At 35.2% G+C, this 18651-nt stretch overlaps 1 protein-coding gene across 2 annotated transcripts in view; it reads left to right on the forward strand.

Annotated features, from left to right (window-relative positions):
* PKN2 (protein kinase N2) overlaps positions 1 to 18651 on the forward strand; it is a 129882-nt gene that overhangs the window by 79570 nt on the left and 31661 nt on the right. For both annotated transcript variants that reach the window (XM_040470883.1, XM_040470882.1), the window contains exons 7-8: positions 7283 to 7468; positions 8384 to 8493. In XM_040470883.1, coding sequence (XP_040326817.1) covers positions 7283 to 7468; positions 8384 to 8493 — 296 coding nt within the window. The remainder of the gene's footprint in view (positions 1 to 7282; positions 7469 to 8383; positions 8494 to 18651) is intronic.

Consider the following 18651-nt stretch of genomic DNA (forward strand, 5'->3'; position numbering starts at 1 on the left):
TACAACTCTGCCTTTGCTGGCACAAAACTTGAAGATCAGCCAGATGTGAGAACTTAGGACTTTCTCAGGCCTTTTCTGAGGATGCCTCCTTTTCTCTCTAGCCTTCTAGTTTCTCAGTGGAAATACTGCAAAGCCCTTATTCCCCAAAACATCCCACTCCCTATGTTCTCCTCCAAGACTCTTTGGGATATCTTGTTTGTCCCAATTGATATCTTTTGCCTCAGGTTGCAATGACTGGTTTATTTGCCTTTAAATGCCTTCCACTTAGCTATTTCTCTGCCCTGAGAGATTTCCTAGTAAGGCAAAAAACAATTTTTTTTAAGGCACACTTTTGTGTTAGTTCATCAGAGAGCCCTCAGTTCATTCAAAGCAGGCAACCACACTTCCTTGAGAATGAGGTCTTCTTTTCCAACTGCTGTCTTGAAAATTATCAATAAACCATGTGGGTAGAAGGAAGATGAGGCAAGGGTAAGTTAAAGTGCTACAGAGTCTCCTATTGAGTACTTACAGTGTTTTTGTTAAGTAAGCATTTGCTTGGTTGCAGTAAACCTTTGACTATCTTCCACATTTCTCATACACTTGATTCTAACAGTTTTTGCTAATTTTTGGTTGTTTGTTTGTTTCCTGTGTTTCTGTGCAGAAATTGCTTTAGGACCTTGTTGCCCCACCGTTTTCTCTATCAGCTACAAAGGTTTTTATGGTCCATGTGATTATGACATTTTGTTACATTGACTTCTCACCCCTGGAAATTCTTAAATTACCATATGAATGTGAATGTCAACAAGGGCTTTACTTTAATAATGTCATTGAGTATTTTGAAGATGTGAAAGTGTTCTTCAGAATTGCATAGCATGCTATCACATTCTGGTAGCTTTGGGTATCATTAATCAGTTTTATGTCAGACTTCTATATTAAAACTTGAAGGACAAATTTATAGTTAAACTGTGCTGTTGCCACTAATAGGATCAGTCTAAACCTACAGTTACCAAATTGAGTTTCTAAATCTGAGGTATCCTGGGATGCCAGAATGAATAAACAGAGTACAACAGGATATTTTAACTTTTTTGAGGGAAGCCCTCAAAGTAAAGTGTTACTTCACATCCTACAGTCACCATTTAAATTACTAGCTCAAAGTAGTTCTAGTTTTAGCAGGAGATGGTGCTTCAAGTGAAGTCATAAATATTGATGAAACAGGGTTTTCCTGCGTTGCTGTGATACAATAAATACCATGTGAAAATCAACATGGAGTAGAAAAGAAGGTGGCAGTTTCCAGTGTAATTCCAGAGTTTGAGAAGTTGTGCAGTGCTCAGTGTAAACATCCCATTAGGAAATAACTATGGTTATTTACGAATGAAATAAGATTACCTTTTCTTTCAAGTTATGTGTATTGTTTTTATAGTTATTAATTAATTGATTACAATATTCTATGAAACAGAACTGTTAGGTATATCTTTCAGACTAGGAGCACAGTGAAAAAATTGGTACACTAGGGTACCATGAAACAAGAAAGCTTGGGAATCTTTGGTCAGAATGCTCCATTTTATTTTAAATGTTTTAAATATTTATTAAAGTTTATCATTCTAGTCACATCTTCTGTAACTCCTATTATGAATTTTCTATCACAGTTAAACTGGTTTGTGCACAGTCCCTGTTTAATATCTGCCTTGTTATCCATCTTCTTACTGTATTTTTTAAAATCAAAACTGGCATATAGACCTGTGAAGAACAAAGACTTTGTTGTCTGCCTACATGTAATTCTAGCCCCTAGCACAGGATATTTATAGTTTCAGGAGAAACTTGGTAAAGATTATTTGACAATAAGGAAGGAACTGCACTTAAGCTTTTGCCATTGTATGACTCAGTGCTGAATGCATTAACAATATTTTAGAATTTTTGAATGATTCATTGATTAAAATATGGTTGTCAAATATTTGGAAATCAACAATATTTCTAGAAAAGTAATAAAGCCATGTTTTAGAAAACATCTGATACAGCTGGAATTTTTTTTCCCTTTCTATTCTTGTTGACTTCTCTCCCCAATTCTAACCTCTTCCATTCTCTTTTCCTGTTCTTCATTGCCTTACTGAACTTTATTCAAAGTGATGTAAATTGTCAGCATAAAGGGAAGTATCTTATAGTTCTTAAGACATTTTGGTTTTTTTTTTAATTTTTTTTTTATGTTTATTTTTGAGAGAGAGAGACAGAGTGCAAGCAGGCGAGGGGCAGAGAGAGAGGGAGACACAGAATCCGAATCAGGCTCCCCAGGCTCTGAGATGTCAGCACAGAGCCTGACGCGGGACTCAAACTCACGAACTGCGAGATCATGACCTGAGCCGAAGTCAGACACTTAGCCGACTTAGCCACCCAGACACCCCAAGACATTTTGGTTTTTAAAAATACTATTTTAAATTCCTACTGAACCTTTTAATGAATTCATGTTGAACCTTAAGCTAAAGACAGAGTAACTAGAAAGAGAAATACTATTGGTCTTAATAAAGGATTATACACAATGAAGAATTATATTAGATAAGTAGTAGGAACATTTACCCTCCTGAGTTTTTCACTACATGCTATTTGTGGTTTGTCTCATTTATATTCTGATTTCTTTTGTGGTTGTATGAATAAAAATTGAAATTTGCAAATTTGGTGCTACTTTGAAATAAGGTATAATTGAATTTTTGGTCCACATTTTGAGACTTCTACTTGTTTTTATGAAAGAAGATACCTTCATTATTCAGTTGTACCAAGATGAAATACTGAATTAGTAAAATGGGTATAAAATAGTTTTTTCAGAACATTAAAAAAAAAAACATTTACTTGTTCTAATGGAATTCATAGCTACTGCTTATGAATACAGACATTTACTTCTTGGATTGCTTGTTTTAAAAATTTCATATTGTGGGTTATAAAAGTAAAATATTTTAAAGTATTTCTAATATGGTTACACACAATTGCAACTGTGTCACCTCATAAAGGAAAGACACTTCTAGATGGTTACTAAAGTTCTTAAATCCCTCCAGGTTTCTTTTTCCTAAATGAAAGCAGGTGCTGAGCATTGTCATCTCCTAATATATTGAAATTACTAAAATATTTAATAAGCTACCAGGGTTTGAAGTAGTGACCAGATGTTTTCAGTTTCCCCAGGATGACTTTTACAGCTAAACATTTACAATGGAAATGAGCTAAGTTTGCCAGTTTAACAACAAAAAAGGAAATAAAACACACAAACACAACAAGTTGTTTCTTTTGAATTAAAATTAAAATAATATCTATTTAATCTGTTTTAACACTTTATAGTTACAGAATATTTCCATAGCCTAACAAACATAAAAATTGAAGCTCCCCTCCAACTTTAGTAACTTTATTGAGACATAATTTATATACCATAGAATCCACACACTTGAAGAATACAGTTTTAGGGCACCTGGGTGGCTCAGTCGGTTAAGCATCCGACTTCAGCCCAGGTCATGATCTCACAGTTCGTGGGTTCGAGCCCCTCGTCGGGCTCTGTGCTTACAGCTCAGAGCCTGGAGCCTGCTTCTGATTCTGTGTCTCCTTCTCTCTCTGCTCCTCCCCCATTCATGCTCTCTGTCTCTCAAAAATAAATAAAAGTTTAAAAAAATTTTTTTTGTTAAGAATATAGTTTTAGAACTTTAAAAGAATGTTTTAATGTTTATTTTTGAGAGGGGCATAGAAACAGAGTACGAGTGGGGGAGGGGCAGACAACTGAATGACCCAGGCGCCCCTAGTTTTAGGATTTTTAGGAAATGTATATAGTTGTGCCACCATCATCAACATCCAGTTTTATTTGAAGTGTATAACTTGAAGATTTTTGTCATAAATTTTGTTGTGAAACCATGACAACAATCAAGATAATTAATATATCCATCATCCCAAAAGTGTCCTTGTGTGCCTCTGTGTAATCCCTCTTTCCTGCTCTTCTCATGCTCTCCTTACCCACATCTGACTCCAGGCAATCACTGACCTATTTCTGTCACTTGCTATTAGTTTACATTTTGTAGAATTTTCTATAGGTGGAATCATTCAGTATATACTGTTTTCTTTGGGAAGAGAAGGATTTCTGACCTTTTTCACTCTGAATAGCTATTTTAATATTCATCTATGTTGTGTCTATCAGTAGTTCCTTTCTGTTATTAATAGTATTCAGTTGTATGGATAGTCCATAATTTGTTTATCCATTCACCTGCAAATGATATTTGAGTTGTTTCCACTTTGTATTTTTTCCAAATGTAGCTACTAATAACATCCTTATGCAGTTTTTGTGTAAATGTAGATTTCATTTGGGTAAATACTTAGGAATGATATGGCTGGATCATGGTAGTCTACTGAAAATGGATTCTTTACCCATTTTTAAATCTGAAAAGTCTTCATTTTTGAAAGATATTTTCAGTGGGTCTAGAATTCTAAGTTCACAGTTTATTTGCTTGTTCATTTTCTCAGTACATTAAAATTGTTGCTTATGTGTCTTGCTTTCATTGTTTCTTATGAGAAATCCACTGTGATCCTAATCTTTGTATGTAACGTATCTTTTTTCCTCTGGCTGTTTTTAATATTTTCTCTCTATTACTTGTTTTGAGATATTTTATTATCGTGTGCTTTCATGTGATTTACTTATTGCTCTTTTGCTTGGTGTTTTTGAAATTGTTGGATACTTACTGGGTTTATAGTTTTCATCAAATTTGGAAATTTTTCAGCCATTATTTTTTCAAATATATTTCTGTCCCAATTGTCTCTGCTCTTCATCAGGGACTTAGTTGTACACATATTGGGCCACTTGAAGTTAAACTTAGTTTATATATGCACTGTTTTTTTTTTTTTTTGTTTTGTTGTTGTTGTTGTGTTTTTTACCCCTCAAGTCTTTCCTTTCTCTTATTTTTTTTTTTTTTTTTTTTTTTTTTACCATTTCTACTGCTTTAGCTTCAAGTTCACTAACCTTTTCTTTTGCAATGTATAATCTGCCACTAATCTCATCCCAGTATATTTTTCCTAAAGTCTCTAACATGGTAGTTTTATATCTGGGATTTTGTTTGGGGTCTTTTTGATTTCTTGCATGTCTCTATTCAAGTTTTTGAACAGATGGACTATAATTATGATCACTGCGTGAATGTGTTCATGTCAGTTTTGGATTGATTTTCATTTGATATCTTTTTTTCTTACTATGTTTCTTACTTTTCTGTTTATCTGTTTTCCTGGCATAATAGTCAGAATTTCAAGAATGACCCTTGGAACCCCTGTCCTGTGAATACGATGAGACATCATTCCTGTGATAATACTATGTTATATGGAAAAGGGGATTTTGCCTGTGTGACTAAGGTTATTAATCAGTTGGCTTTGAGTTAATATAAAGGGCAATTATCTGGGCTGGTGTAATATGATCACATGAACCCCCTAAAAGCAGAGAATTTTCTCTGGCCAGTGGCAGAAGGGGAAGAATAATCTGAATCATGAAAAAGATTGTATGTGCCATTGCTGGCTTGAAGATAGAGGGGGCTAGCATGTAGTGAGGAATTCACATGGCCTTTAGAACTTGAAAACAACCCTTTGCCATCAGCTAGCAAGGAAATAGGGACCCCAATCCTATGTCTGCTAGAAACTGGAGGCTGCCAACAACCTGAATGATCTTGGAAGCAGATTCTTCAAATCTTCCAGATAAGAGCCCAGCCTGGCAGATATGAGGATTTCAGCCTTGTGAGATTTCTAACAGAGAGTACAGACAACTCACCCAGACTCTGACCTACAGAACTGTGAAATAATAAATGGGTGTTGTTCTAGGCCACTAAATTTGTGGTAATTGGTAATCCAGCAACAGAAAACAAATATGCCTGGTAGTCTCTGATTAGATTGCTAGACATTGTGAGTTTTAGCTTTTGGGTGCTGGATATTTTTGTATTCCTATAAATATTCTTGAGCTTTGTTCTAGGTCACAGTTAAGTTACCTGTATTGCTTTTAAGCAATACCTGTATTGCTTTTAAACAATACCGGGTATTGCTTTTAAGATTTGTTATACAGACCAGAACATCATTTAACGTAGGAGTAATTATTCTCTACTACTGGGGCAAGACTGAATTCTTGATTAGGGGAACCTTCTGCACATCTTAGTTCTGTCTCTGGACAGCTGTTGTCTCTCTTTTACTCTGCCTGTGAATTCTAGCCACCTTGATCAGTTCTGTGTCATACTTTCCGGTCCGTTTCCTTCACACAGGTAGTCCACTTGGTTGCACCTGAGTTTCCCCTCCCTGCACTATGTCCTAGGTATATTCCAGGCAGTAAACTCAAGCAGTCTTAGGGTTCATCTCATTTGTTTGCCATCTCTTGGGGATCAGTGTTCTTCATTTCCTGACCTCCAATGTCTTTAACACTTTTTTAACGTATTTTGTTTGTTTGTTTGTTTTTTTAAGAGTTGGGTATAAATCCAGGTCTTTTCACTTTCGAGTTCAGCTTTAATTATTTAAGTTCATTGGGACCAGGAAATATCCCTAAATGTTATATATAGGAGTACTTAAATAACTCCTAAAATGTTATTCTCTGTGCATTATCTAAAATTTTAATACTATAGCACCATTTCTAACTTCTAGTATACTATATCTAGCCCAAATGATGACAAACCGTATCTTTAGATAGCCTTAAAGTTACTCATTTTCATTTGAACACCTTCAGTATTTATTTGCTTAAGGAAATCAGAATTATGCTTAGATAATTATAGCCAATTATTTGACTCATTACACTATTAGAAAGTTAATATTATTTTACATCTCAAATAGAACAGGAAACCCATTTATTTATACAAAAAAACCCTGTAAAGTCTTTTTCTGTATTAACTACGTAACTACTAAACATGGCTAGCTGCTTTTCATGTAGTCAGATTTCCTTGTTTCTAATTTCTGTATGTTTATGTTGATATTTGGCTTTGTTTTCCTTCCCACATGGTCTATCCACATAATTTTGTAATTCTTCCATGTAATTATATAAATGAGTATTCAGACATAGAAGAAGTTTATGTAACCTCTTTTAGAACAAGTTTTTGGACAGCTATTGGAAGGTGCTGTTCTTTCCATAAAATTTCTTACAGTTTTATTAAGAATTTTCAATAGGTTTCTCTAATTAAAACAGGAAGGATGATTAATTACCTCACAGATCCTCTGGGAGAAGAGATTTTGTTATTTTAGCAGATCTCTCCCCATCCTTTCTGAATAGTAACAAAGACATAGTTCTATATATTAAAAATTGGTGTTCTTATTTGATATTTGTTCATGCTGATAGGTACTTTGGAAGTTCGTCTCATGGGCTGTCAAGATATTCTAGAGAATGTCCCTGGACGGTCAAAAGCAACATCGGTTGCACTACCTGGTTGGAGTCCAAGTGAAACCAGATCATCTTTCATGAGCAGAACAAGTAAAAGTAAAAGTGGAAGTAGTCGAAATCTCCTAAAAACCGACGACTTGTCCAGTTCAGTAACCAAATTTTTAAAAAAATCCTATAACAAATTAAAGGGCCTGTACAAAGAACTTAATAATGCAGCTAACAATGGGAAAGAGCCAAAGTTGAACAAAAAGCTTTATGTTCTGACTTCTATAATTTAACTTTAAAATATCGAAAGCTATACTGACAGGAAACAAAGGCAACCAAATTTATTGAAATTATGTTAGAAAACTGAATGACACGTGACATTAATTCTTTTGGAAGAATGAAATACTCAGGATCAATCTATGCCAAACTGAAAGTGTTCAGAGGCTCTGAGTCTTGTCACATCTTTATCTTTTAATGACATCGTGACACTTCTCAATCTTGATAACTAACCACAGGACCAAACGTGTTTACTAGTAGTGGCTCAGTTAGCAAACAAATGGGGGAATAGGTGGAAGTGGTAAGAGCAATATGCAATAGGTTTATGAAGCACTTTGCAGATGTTCTAAAATGTGATTATAAACTATGTTATAAAGGTAGCACTGGGGGAGGAAGGCCCGTGACAGTTAAACCTACTACAGGGTACAGAGGTGCATATGTCAGTGTTTTCCTTCATCTAGAAAGGGATTTTAGGGAAAGTGTGGAAGCAAAAATTGTCTAAGGTGACAAACTCTACAAACAGAAGTGTAGAGGGAGAAAACTGAATGATTACTATTGATATACAAACATACAAAATAGCATTTGATCTCTGTGTTTTTGTCAAACACAGAGGATAATTTGGGAGCATCTGGTGGAAGTATGTGTACATGTAAAAGTAGCCATTTAAGATTCAAAAGCTTCAGTATTAAGAAAAATCTTACTTTTAAAGGCTCATAAGACTTTTGTTCCTATTAAACAGTGATGCTTCTATTTTAAAGTTTTAAAATATTTAAGCAAGTTTATAAATTGTAATTACAGATGATGTCTGTGCGGTTTTGAAGCTAGATAATACTGTGGTTGGTCAGACGAGCTGGAAACCCATTTCCAATCAGTCATGGGACCAGAAGTTTACACTGGAACTGGATAGGGTAAGAGGAAAAACATTTTACTTAAATTTTCATTATATTTATAATTCATTTTGAATGTAAATTTTATGTCTTTGAAGACTTTGAAAAGTTTTATTTTTTTAATGCTTATTCATTTATCTTAGAGAGAGGGTGTGAGCGAGTGGGGAGGGGCAGAGAGACAGGGAGACGGAGAATCCCAGGCAAGCTCCGCAGCTGTCAGTGCAGAGCCCAGTGTGGGGGCTCAGACTTACGAACTGTGAGATCATGACCTGAGCCAACAATCAAGAGTCGGACGCTTAACTGACTAGCTACCCAGGCACCCCTGGGAAGTTTTATTTTTAACGCAATAAAAGAAGAACCTAGGGGGTTTTTTTTTGATGTTTCTCATCTGGTGAGTTGTATAAAAGCCTGCATTAAGACAGAGGTGAACATCAGAGTGCTGCAGTAGCTTTCGCTTCTGCAGTGATTTGAATGTACATTTTGTATTAACATAAAAGACAACCAAGTGAGAGCTAGTATTGAAATATATTTATTTTAGTGATGTACTCTGAAAATGAAGATGATTCTTCTGATTCACCATTTGTAGGTTATACTACTAAAGCTGGATTTGAAATGAGCTAATGTGCTCAGTTACCCAGGCTTCCATGTGTCTCAGTGGCTTTCATGAATGACATGAATGGCCAGAATATGATACGTAGCTGTAGAATGCAGAGGTAAAGCTGGTCCACACTGGATTCAAATCCATGGTAGTGACTTTATTACTCAGATTCTAATCCATCCACTGGGGTGTGGGAAGAAAATAATACAACTTAATCCTAATTGTGTCTAAAAAAATAAGAAAGATAGCAAACTTTTTATCATTCAGTATTTAGGCTGATGATACATGTCATTTTTAAAATTACATTTATTAGTGAAAGCAGATTTACAGTGCTCGATGATGTGAGGTGGTGGTTTTACTACTCTAGCCTCTACCTAAAAAATTTTTTTTCCAATTTATTTTTTTCTTTCCTCATGGCCAGCATCCTAATCACATCCTCATCACTGCTTTTCCTGCTTCAAAAAATGTTTCATGTGCTTAAACTTTATGTATACCAGATTTCTTAGCTTTAATACTACCTACCTCACTGAGATGTGTGAAGATCAAATCCATGTAAAAATCATTGAAAGTGGTAAGAACTTGATTAATGTTCTTACAAAACATTAAATAAAAAGAAAAAGTAATTTACTAAGCTCCATGTGTCTAAATAGCAAACTGATTTTCAAAGAATACTACCTTCATCTTGGCATTCATTCTCTCATTTATGATCCTTCATTTATTCATTAAAATTATTATGAAAGTATTTACTTAATCAACAAATATAATTCATTGATATCTACTGTATTCCTGGCACTTCGGGTAGATTAGCAATGAACGATATAAACAAGGTCTTGCAGGTTTCCTCAAGGAACTTCTACTTCATTGGCTTTCAGTACATACCTGACTTTTTACCATCACATCTGAAAGTGTGTAAGAGTCTACCACCTCATTTCCCAAATGTACCTTTATTTTGATGATTTCAGTTAAAATGATATTAAGGTCCTAGAATGCTGGGCTTGAGGTGTTCATACTTGTTGGTGTCGGAGACGGGATGGGAGACACGTAATGGAAAAGTTGATCTTGGAATTTGTATGAAGAATGAATTTGAGGGAGGAGGAACTAAAGGCAAGCAATTTGGCAGGAGGCTATTCCAGTGCTACAACTGTAAGATCAGGAGAACTTGAAGTAAAATTTGGCAGTAGGAACAGAAAAAAATACATGCAGGAAAAAATAATATGAGTCAGTAACTAATTGGATTGAAGTACGAAGGAAGGAATTTGTCTATAGTTTGCAAAGCAAATGATGCCACGATCATTAGAAAAAATCTGTATTGGAGGGGGATGGGTTCTATACCTAGTCTCTTAGCAATTAAATAAAGATGTGGAAGGTAGAGGTCAGGGCTGGATAGGTGGATTTGGAGATCATCTAATTAGACGTCATAGTGAATGTCATCCAAGTGGGTAAGATCAGTCTATTCATTTCACAAATATATATTTAACATTTCATATGTACCAGGCTTTTTACTAGGTTCTAGATTTATGGAGATGTACGTATTGCTGTAACAGAACTCTTAAGCTTAATAATCACCAATTCTCTATTCTGTGCCAAGCACCATTCTAGATGCTGGTAATGATTGATCAAAAGTCCAAAGTCCGTATACTTAAGGACCTTATATTCTAATGAGGGAAGATAAATAGGAAACAACTTTTAAAAACTACAAGGATAGGGAAAGAAGGAAGTAGGGTGGTATAATGAGGGGGTAGCAGCCACTGTAGATAGAGTAGTTAGGGGATCTCTTTGAGGATGCTACATTTGACCTGAGAGACCTGATGTGTGAAAATTTTCCAGACTTTTAAAGATCCAGGTAGAGTGTTTCCAGCAGAGGAGACAAAGTATACAACCCCCTGAGGTAGGAGAGAACCTGATATGTTGTAAGAATAAAAATTGTGAGACAGAAGATCAGTGTAAAGTAGATGATGTAGGTAGATGCCAGATCTCTAGGGTCTCCGTAGACTAAGAATTGGGAGACTGTTGAAGGGCTTTTAATAGGGGAGTTGGCATCATTTGATTTACCTATGGTAAATGATCTGATAGAAGTAAGTACCATGCACTATAGAAGCTAATAGAAGAGTTACTAACACAAAGTGGGAAAAACTTTATAAACACAGAAAACAAAAATCTCATAATCAAATCTTAAGCCGTATCCCAAAGGTAGGAGGAGAAAGAAGGTTTGCCCAAAAAGAAATAAAAAATTTTGAGTTGGGGGGGGGGGAGAACAAAAACAATAAAGTTTGAGTTGAGCCAGATCATACCTTAGAGAAGCATTATTAAAACTTATCCAGTGAATAATTGCAGGAATGGTGAGATGATGAAAATCCTGTTACATGTGGAACAATTGAAGAAAAATGGGATTTTTAAAAGTCTATTGAAGAAGAAATTTAACAAAGATTTGATAACTGTCTTTGAAGTTAAAGGGAGGAACATGTGGGAAAAAATTAGGGTAAGGATAGCAATGAGATTTCAGTCTGTATATGTTTATTCTAATCAATAGTGACTTTCCTAGAGCTCACTGTTAAGGTCTACTAGATGGGTCTTTCAACTCTGATATTTTCTCTTCCAGGGTAGAAGAACCAGCATTGTTACATGCTATAAATTAGCTGTTTAAATAGACCAATATAATTCAGTCAAGCCCACTACGAGGGAATAAAAGTTGAGGTTGTTAGTATAAATAGATGCTGTTTCTATGTCTTATTATATTTGTATCTTTTTTTAAACCGTGTGAATACATATAAATCTTTATGGCCATAAAATGTTTCTTTCACTTTCATTTTTAATGTGGATAGATTTGCTATAATGAAGCCAGGCAAAATAGGTTCATTGTCCATCTGCTACTTACCAGCTTTTGATAGTAGACAAAGTACATAACCTTACTACTGGGCATTTGTTTCACCATCCCTAAAATGGGGATAAAATATACAGTTGACCTTTGAACAACACAGGTTTGAACTGTGCAGATCCACTTAATACATAGATATTTTATAGTAAATTACTATGAATGTATTTTCTCCTCCTTGTATGTTCTTAATAACATTGTTTTCTCTAGCCTACTTTACTGTAAGAATACAGTATATTATACATACATAAAATACATATTAGTTGACTGTTTATGTTATCAGTAAGGTTTTCAGTCAGCAGTAGCATATTAGTAAAGTCTGGGGGAACCAAAAGTTGTACTAAAATTTTTCACTGTGCAGGGGTTGGTGCCTTTACCGTTGTGTTGTTCAAGGGTCAACTGTAATCTTTACAGGACAGTTAGGAAGAAAAACTGAGGTAGTGTATATAAAATCCCTTGTGTTGCTTGTCTCATTTTAGCCACTCGATGGCATTAGTTTTTTCCTTAGCCATAGGCTTTGATGTGTGGGTGGCTATGAATTTAAGTATGCATGGTAGGTAATGGGGAATTAATTGGTGCAGTGTCTCTTTCATTTCAGAGCCTATTTAAAGTAATTATAGGATTTTTTATGAGTGATATCAAAATGAAACTCAAAGAGAATCATTGTTAGCAAACAGCTGGTTAGAAGATTTCTCTTGTCACCATGTTTTTGCATTACAGAGTTTAATATTTAAAATAGAACTTAAAAGTAATATATACATACTTACACAAATATAAAATAAAATAGAACTCAAAAGTTATCATCATGTTATAGTTAAGGAAACTGAGCACTAGAGTAGTTAAATATTAATAAATTTCAGAGCTGCTACTAGACCTTAGTGCCCTTCAAAATGGATGCTCTTTCCTCTATGGCAATTTGAATGAGATAGGTAACAGTCACACAGAGAGGAGGAAATGACAGAAGATGATGAAAACCTGAAAGAAAGAAAATAATTAAAAATTACCCAGACTACAAGCTTACAAAACTACAAAGACTGATAACTTTTGATTGGTTGTTTTTTATGTGAAGTTGTGATCTTCACCTAAAGTTGTTTTTGTTGTTGTTGTTGTTGGTTTGTTTTGTTGTTGTTTTTTTTTTTTTTTCCATCAAACATTCTTCCCACTTGGGAGCAGCAGTACTCCCTTTGAAAGTTTGAAGACAATGCATGACTAAGAAAAGCTATTCATCCCTGAGGCTAACTAGAGCTTCTAGGCTCCTGATAGGCATGTTACTTTTCCCTAATTTGATTATAAACTTCTCTTTGGCAGAGACTACATTCGTTATCATGATAACTACTTGTGTTTTACTTTTTCATGTGCTTTTTACCCTTTTACTTTATCCCTCATATTTATAGAATATTTATTTGTGGAAAATGTTTATTGAAATATTTATAGAAAATGTTATTTTAAACTGTCTGACGTGTCCATGCCTAGCATTTTGCCTCAAATGTCAAGTTTCTTTTCTATGGGATTCTGGAACTAAGTTATACTATTTCTGTCCTTTTCAAGACACAAAGATTTGTAGATCTTTTTGGAGTTGTAAGATACTCTGGAAATGAACTAGACCTACAATAATCTAAAAAAGCCCAAATTATGTTCCTGGGAGGTCAGGGCTCTCTCTGTAGAATTGTCTTAGGAGGCAACACGGAGACTTTTTTGTTTTGTTCTGGGTAAGATATCATTTGAAATTTGCCACTTAAGAAAAATAAGCTTTGAAAATTGCTGATATAATTCAGCCCCTTCAGCCCCCTCATTTTACAAATTACTAAGGAAATTATGGCCTAAGGATAAAATAACTAGCCTGAGATATAATCCAGGATTCTTTTTTTTTTTTTTTAATTTTAACTGAAGTTTGGTTGACACAGTGTTACATTATTTTCAGGTGTACAACATAGTGACTCAACAAATCTGCAAGTAATTGTTCTGCTTACCACAAATCCAGCTACTTTGTCACCATACAACACTATTATAATACCACTGATTATATTCCCTATGCTTTTTTATCCTTTATCCCTGTGACTTATTCATTCCATAACTAGAAGCCTGTATCTCCCACTCCCGTCCCTGTGGCAACCACCAGTTTTTTTCTGTTTTTATGGGTCAGTTTTTGCTTTTCATAATAATCCAGGATTATTATTTTTTTTATTACATAATCCATTTCACGACACTGAGATCAAGATTCACATGCTCCACTGACTGAGCCAACCAGGTGCCCCAATAATCTAGGATTTATAATGAAGTCTCCTGACTGATAGTTCCATGTTCTTTCCATTCTTATCAGATTACCCTTTTTATATTTTCTTATAAAATTTGATCCTTATTAATGTTTATTGTAAATGCAATAACCATGTAATTTCTCATTTTCTCTGAATTCCTTCAGTCCTCCTGGGGGAACAAGCCATACAATAGGAATACAAAGACATGTTAATTTCTTTTTTTTTTTTTTTTTTAATTTTTTTTTTCAACATTTATTTATTTTTGGGACAGAGAGAGACAGAGCATGAACGGGGGAGGGGCAGAGAGAGAGGGAGACACAGAATCGGAAACAGGCTCCAGGCTCTGAGCCATCAGCCCAGAGCCTGACGCGGGCTCGAACTCACGGACCGCGAGATCGTGACCTGGCTGAAGTCGGACGCCTAACCGACTGCGCCACCCAGGCGCCCCAAGACATGTTAATTTCTTCTGTGTAAGAGCTGGCTGTTTTGAGCATATGGTTTAAGCTGAGATGCTGTTTTTTAACTTAAAATGGACAAGGACCCTGACTGGCTCAGTTGACTTGATCTCAGTGTTGTGAGTTCAAAACCCATTTGGGGCATAGAACCTAACTTAATTTAAAAAAAGTTGAAACTACAAAAATACTGACCCTTTTTACCTCTTCCAAATTCTGTTAAATGACACCTCATACTCTCCTGAGGCTTTGAATCCTCTGAGACAGTGAATTATGTATACAGTCTACATTCTTTTCTTTTTTTTTCTTTTTTTCCATCTCTGACATCTCTTAATCACCAGATACGCTCCAGTATTCCTTAAGAGCTTTGGTTCTTCAGTTCAGCATCATTATGGGGCATTAAAAACAAAAACAAAAAAACTACATATGTATACAACCCATTTAACATAGTATTATTTCAAACTTCTTTGAATACCTCAGCCACAGTGTACCTTTACTGCTTGTCATTTTAGCAATGAATTGAGCAATGAAATCTTAAATTTGATATGTCACACTTTCACCAAATCTTTTATTTCCCTAAATGGGATAAAGAACCTAGATTAATGACTATGCAGATAATGATTATGCAGTAAATGATAGCTTAAATTATTGTTACTCCTCTGGTCTCTTCTTTATTACCACAGAACTAGATATTTGATCAAATCTTTTCATATCCTTAATTCTTCAGGAAGAGGCTGAAGAAGGGGCCATCAGCCCCTTACAAATTTCATGTTCTTTTCTCTGTACCCTAAAACCAGTGTTACCCTGAACCATTCCCTTACTGATGCTCCCACATCAAGCAGCCTTTAATCTTATCTTTATATCAGACCTGTCTTGGAAACCCCCAACAGCAAATCAGTCCTACCATCTGTCTTTTCTGCTTTAATCTACTGAATGCTGCTGAAATATTAATCATGCCTATTACTATAAATTTTAGTTTCTGACTTCAGCTGGGCTTGTAAATGTTGTCCTGCATTTCAGATCTTTATCCCCTTATCAGGAGCTTTTCTTTCACCTATCTCTTCCAGTCTTCTATCCCACCTTAGACCCCTTTGTTTCCATTTTATACATAAGATTAAAATCATTAGGGTGCAGCTTCCTCAGATTCCTCCTATCACCTGCAGATATTTCTGTATCTTCCTCATTGGTTTTAGAGAAAGAGGTCTCTTTCCACCCTGTAAGAGCCTATAAGCATCCAATTTGTCCTCCAATTTCCATTCTTTCTCATCTCGTAAACCTGTTCCATCAGTTACTCTGTCACCAGTATTTTTTTTTACCTCCTTGCTTCTCACCTCTGATCCTTACTGCATATGTTCACATTTCCTTCCATTAAAAAAAAAAAAAAATTGTTTTGCCTCTTCATAGCTCTATTGACAGGACTCTCATAGACGAGATTCTTGAAGTAGTAGTTTGTGCTCACAATCTGTTCTTCCTCATCCTATTGTTCATTACACATTACACTAAAACTTCTGTACGAGGTTCTGAACCACGCACATTACATGTAGTATCATTTAATCCTCACGGTAATCTTACATGTATAATTATTATCACTGTTTTGGGGATTACTGAGGTTCTAAAAGGTAAATAACTTTGCCACACGGCTGGAAAGCAGTGGTTCTGGGAATCATCACAAGAATCTTATATCAAAGCCAGGTCTTACCTGAAACCAATATGTTCTTTTAAATAGTGGACTAACTTGTCTCTTTGTTTCCAATATAGATTTTCTTAATCACATACCACAATATTAATAATAAAAGCTGACATTTACTGAACACTATGTGCTGAGCTTGTATTAACTCTTTTAATTTTCACACAACCCTAGGAGGTTGATACTATTATTATACATATTTTGCAGATGAGCAAAATGAGGCTCAAAAAGGCTAAGTAAATAACTTGCCCAAGGTCACAAAACTAGTGAGTGGTATAGAGCTAAGATTTTAACCTATTTTTTCTACAGAAATTTATTAAGAATGCAGCACTAGGCCATCTCGATTTTAGGGGCCTTGTTTTTTGGGGTTTTTTTTGTTTTTTTTTTTTAATTTTTTTTTCAACGTTTTTTATTTATTTTTGGGACAGAGAGAGACAGAGCATGAACGGGGGAGGGACAGAGAGAGAGGGAGACACAGAATCAGAAACAGGCTCCAGGCTCCAAGCCATCAGCCCAGAGCCCGATGCGGGGCTCGAGATCGTGACCTGGCTGAAGTCGGACGCTTAACCGACTGCGCCACCCAGGCGCCCCAGGGGCCTTGTTTTTAATTACTGTATTGCCTGACCTGACCTCTACTCCTCTATATTTTAAATCCTTTACTAGGAGCTTATAATTTACAAGTTAAAGACCAAATGCTTTTGCAAGTCATACAGAGCCCTTCATGACTTGTATCTGCCCATCTTCTAATCTTTATTTCCCAAAGCATTCCTGCTTCTGTTCTAGGTGTTAACTAGGTGAAACTATTTCCTATCCCTACAGTATACTTTGTGCATGCTTAACTTTGTACATTCTTTCCCCTTTGACTCCTATGTTCTCTCCCTTATTCTTATAATTTGTATCTAAGAACACAATTTAAGCAGTTCTTATCTTTTCTGATCTTCCTACTACCTTCCCCTTAGGAAAAATTGGTCAGTTCTCCCTTTTGTGTCATTATACCAATTGTATATGCCTCTCTTTTGCCAGTATTTATTTACATTTCCATCTCCCCAACAAAACTATGAACCATATGAGAACAGGACCATACATTATGTCTCTTTGTATTTCCATCACAGTATTTAGTATAGGTATTCATTAAATATACAACAGAATGACTGAAAATAACTTAATGCAAAAATATTTTTAAAACTAAAAGTTTTTTTATATAATTTCCTTTTTTTTTTTTCCTACTTATGCAGGTAACACACTCTGCTTGGTACAGTGATTCCCAAATAGATTCCCAAAATGACACACATTAGAATCTGAGGGGAGGGGGATCATATATATAATTTAAAAATGTCTTCTTTCTTACCTGCTCCCACCCTTCCACACACAACTGAGTCTGACTTATTTCCTTATGGCTTACCTATTACTGTTCTGTAGCACAGCATAGGCATTTTAGCTTTCTTCTACCTTTCCAACCTTTAATGTGCAAAGGCCTACATTTAGCACAGTGAGAAATAACAAAACAGCGAGAAGCATTCTTTCCATAAAGGACTCTATAGTCTGGTAGGCTTAAAAAAAAAAAAAACAGTTGGAGACAAAATAAAAAACTGTTGAATTGTGTTTCAGAAGCTTAGGGAAGAATTCTTCTAACATGAGCATGCATCAAGAATTTAAAAATACATGAAGATACAAACACCATGAATAAGCAGCAATGGATAATGGGATTATTTGTTATAGAATATAAAATAAATATTTAAATAATAGAGGAATTTGAAAACATGAGCAAAGAATGAGTGATACAAAGACTAAGCAGAGTTTTTTAAAAAACAAATCGTAGACATCTGAGATTATCTTCAAAATAATTGGGGGACCATTAGTCCCCAATTGTTGAAGCTGGGTTGGAAGGAGAGTAAAATAAAACTTAACAAAAATCAGAAATAGAACATTTTTAGTTGAAAACTAAGTGGATGAGTTAAATAACAAAAGAGTTAGTGGGTGGAAGATAGAGCTAAAGAGGTTGCCCTAATGCAACACAAGGAGACAGATGAAAAATGTGAAAGAGAGGCTACGAGACAGGAAGAATGGGATGAAAATGACTAACACACTAAGAGGAATTCCAGAATGAGCGAATGGAGACAATGAGCAGTGGTCAGATCTGAAGCAATAATGACCTAGAATTTTCCAGAACTAATGACAAACATTGAATCCTCAGATTTGAGAACACAAGTCCCTAGAAGGATAAATATAAAAAGTTATACACATCTGAACTCAAGGGAAAGACCTCTGGGCTGGGTTTAGTCAAGAATGCCTTTGTGAGGAACACAGGTGTTTAA

Source organism: Herpailurus yagouaroundi, unplaced genomic scaffold, assembly GCF_014898765.1.
Source record: "Herpailurus yagouaroundi ecotype Mexico unplaced genomic scaffold, PumYag 77, whole genome shotgun sequence".
Taxonomy (NCBI): Eukaryota; Metazoa; Chordata; class Mammalia; order Carnivora; family Felidae; genus Herpailurus; species Herpailurus yagouaroundi.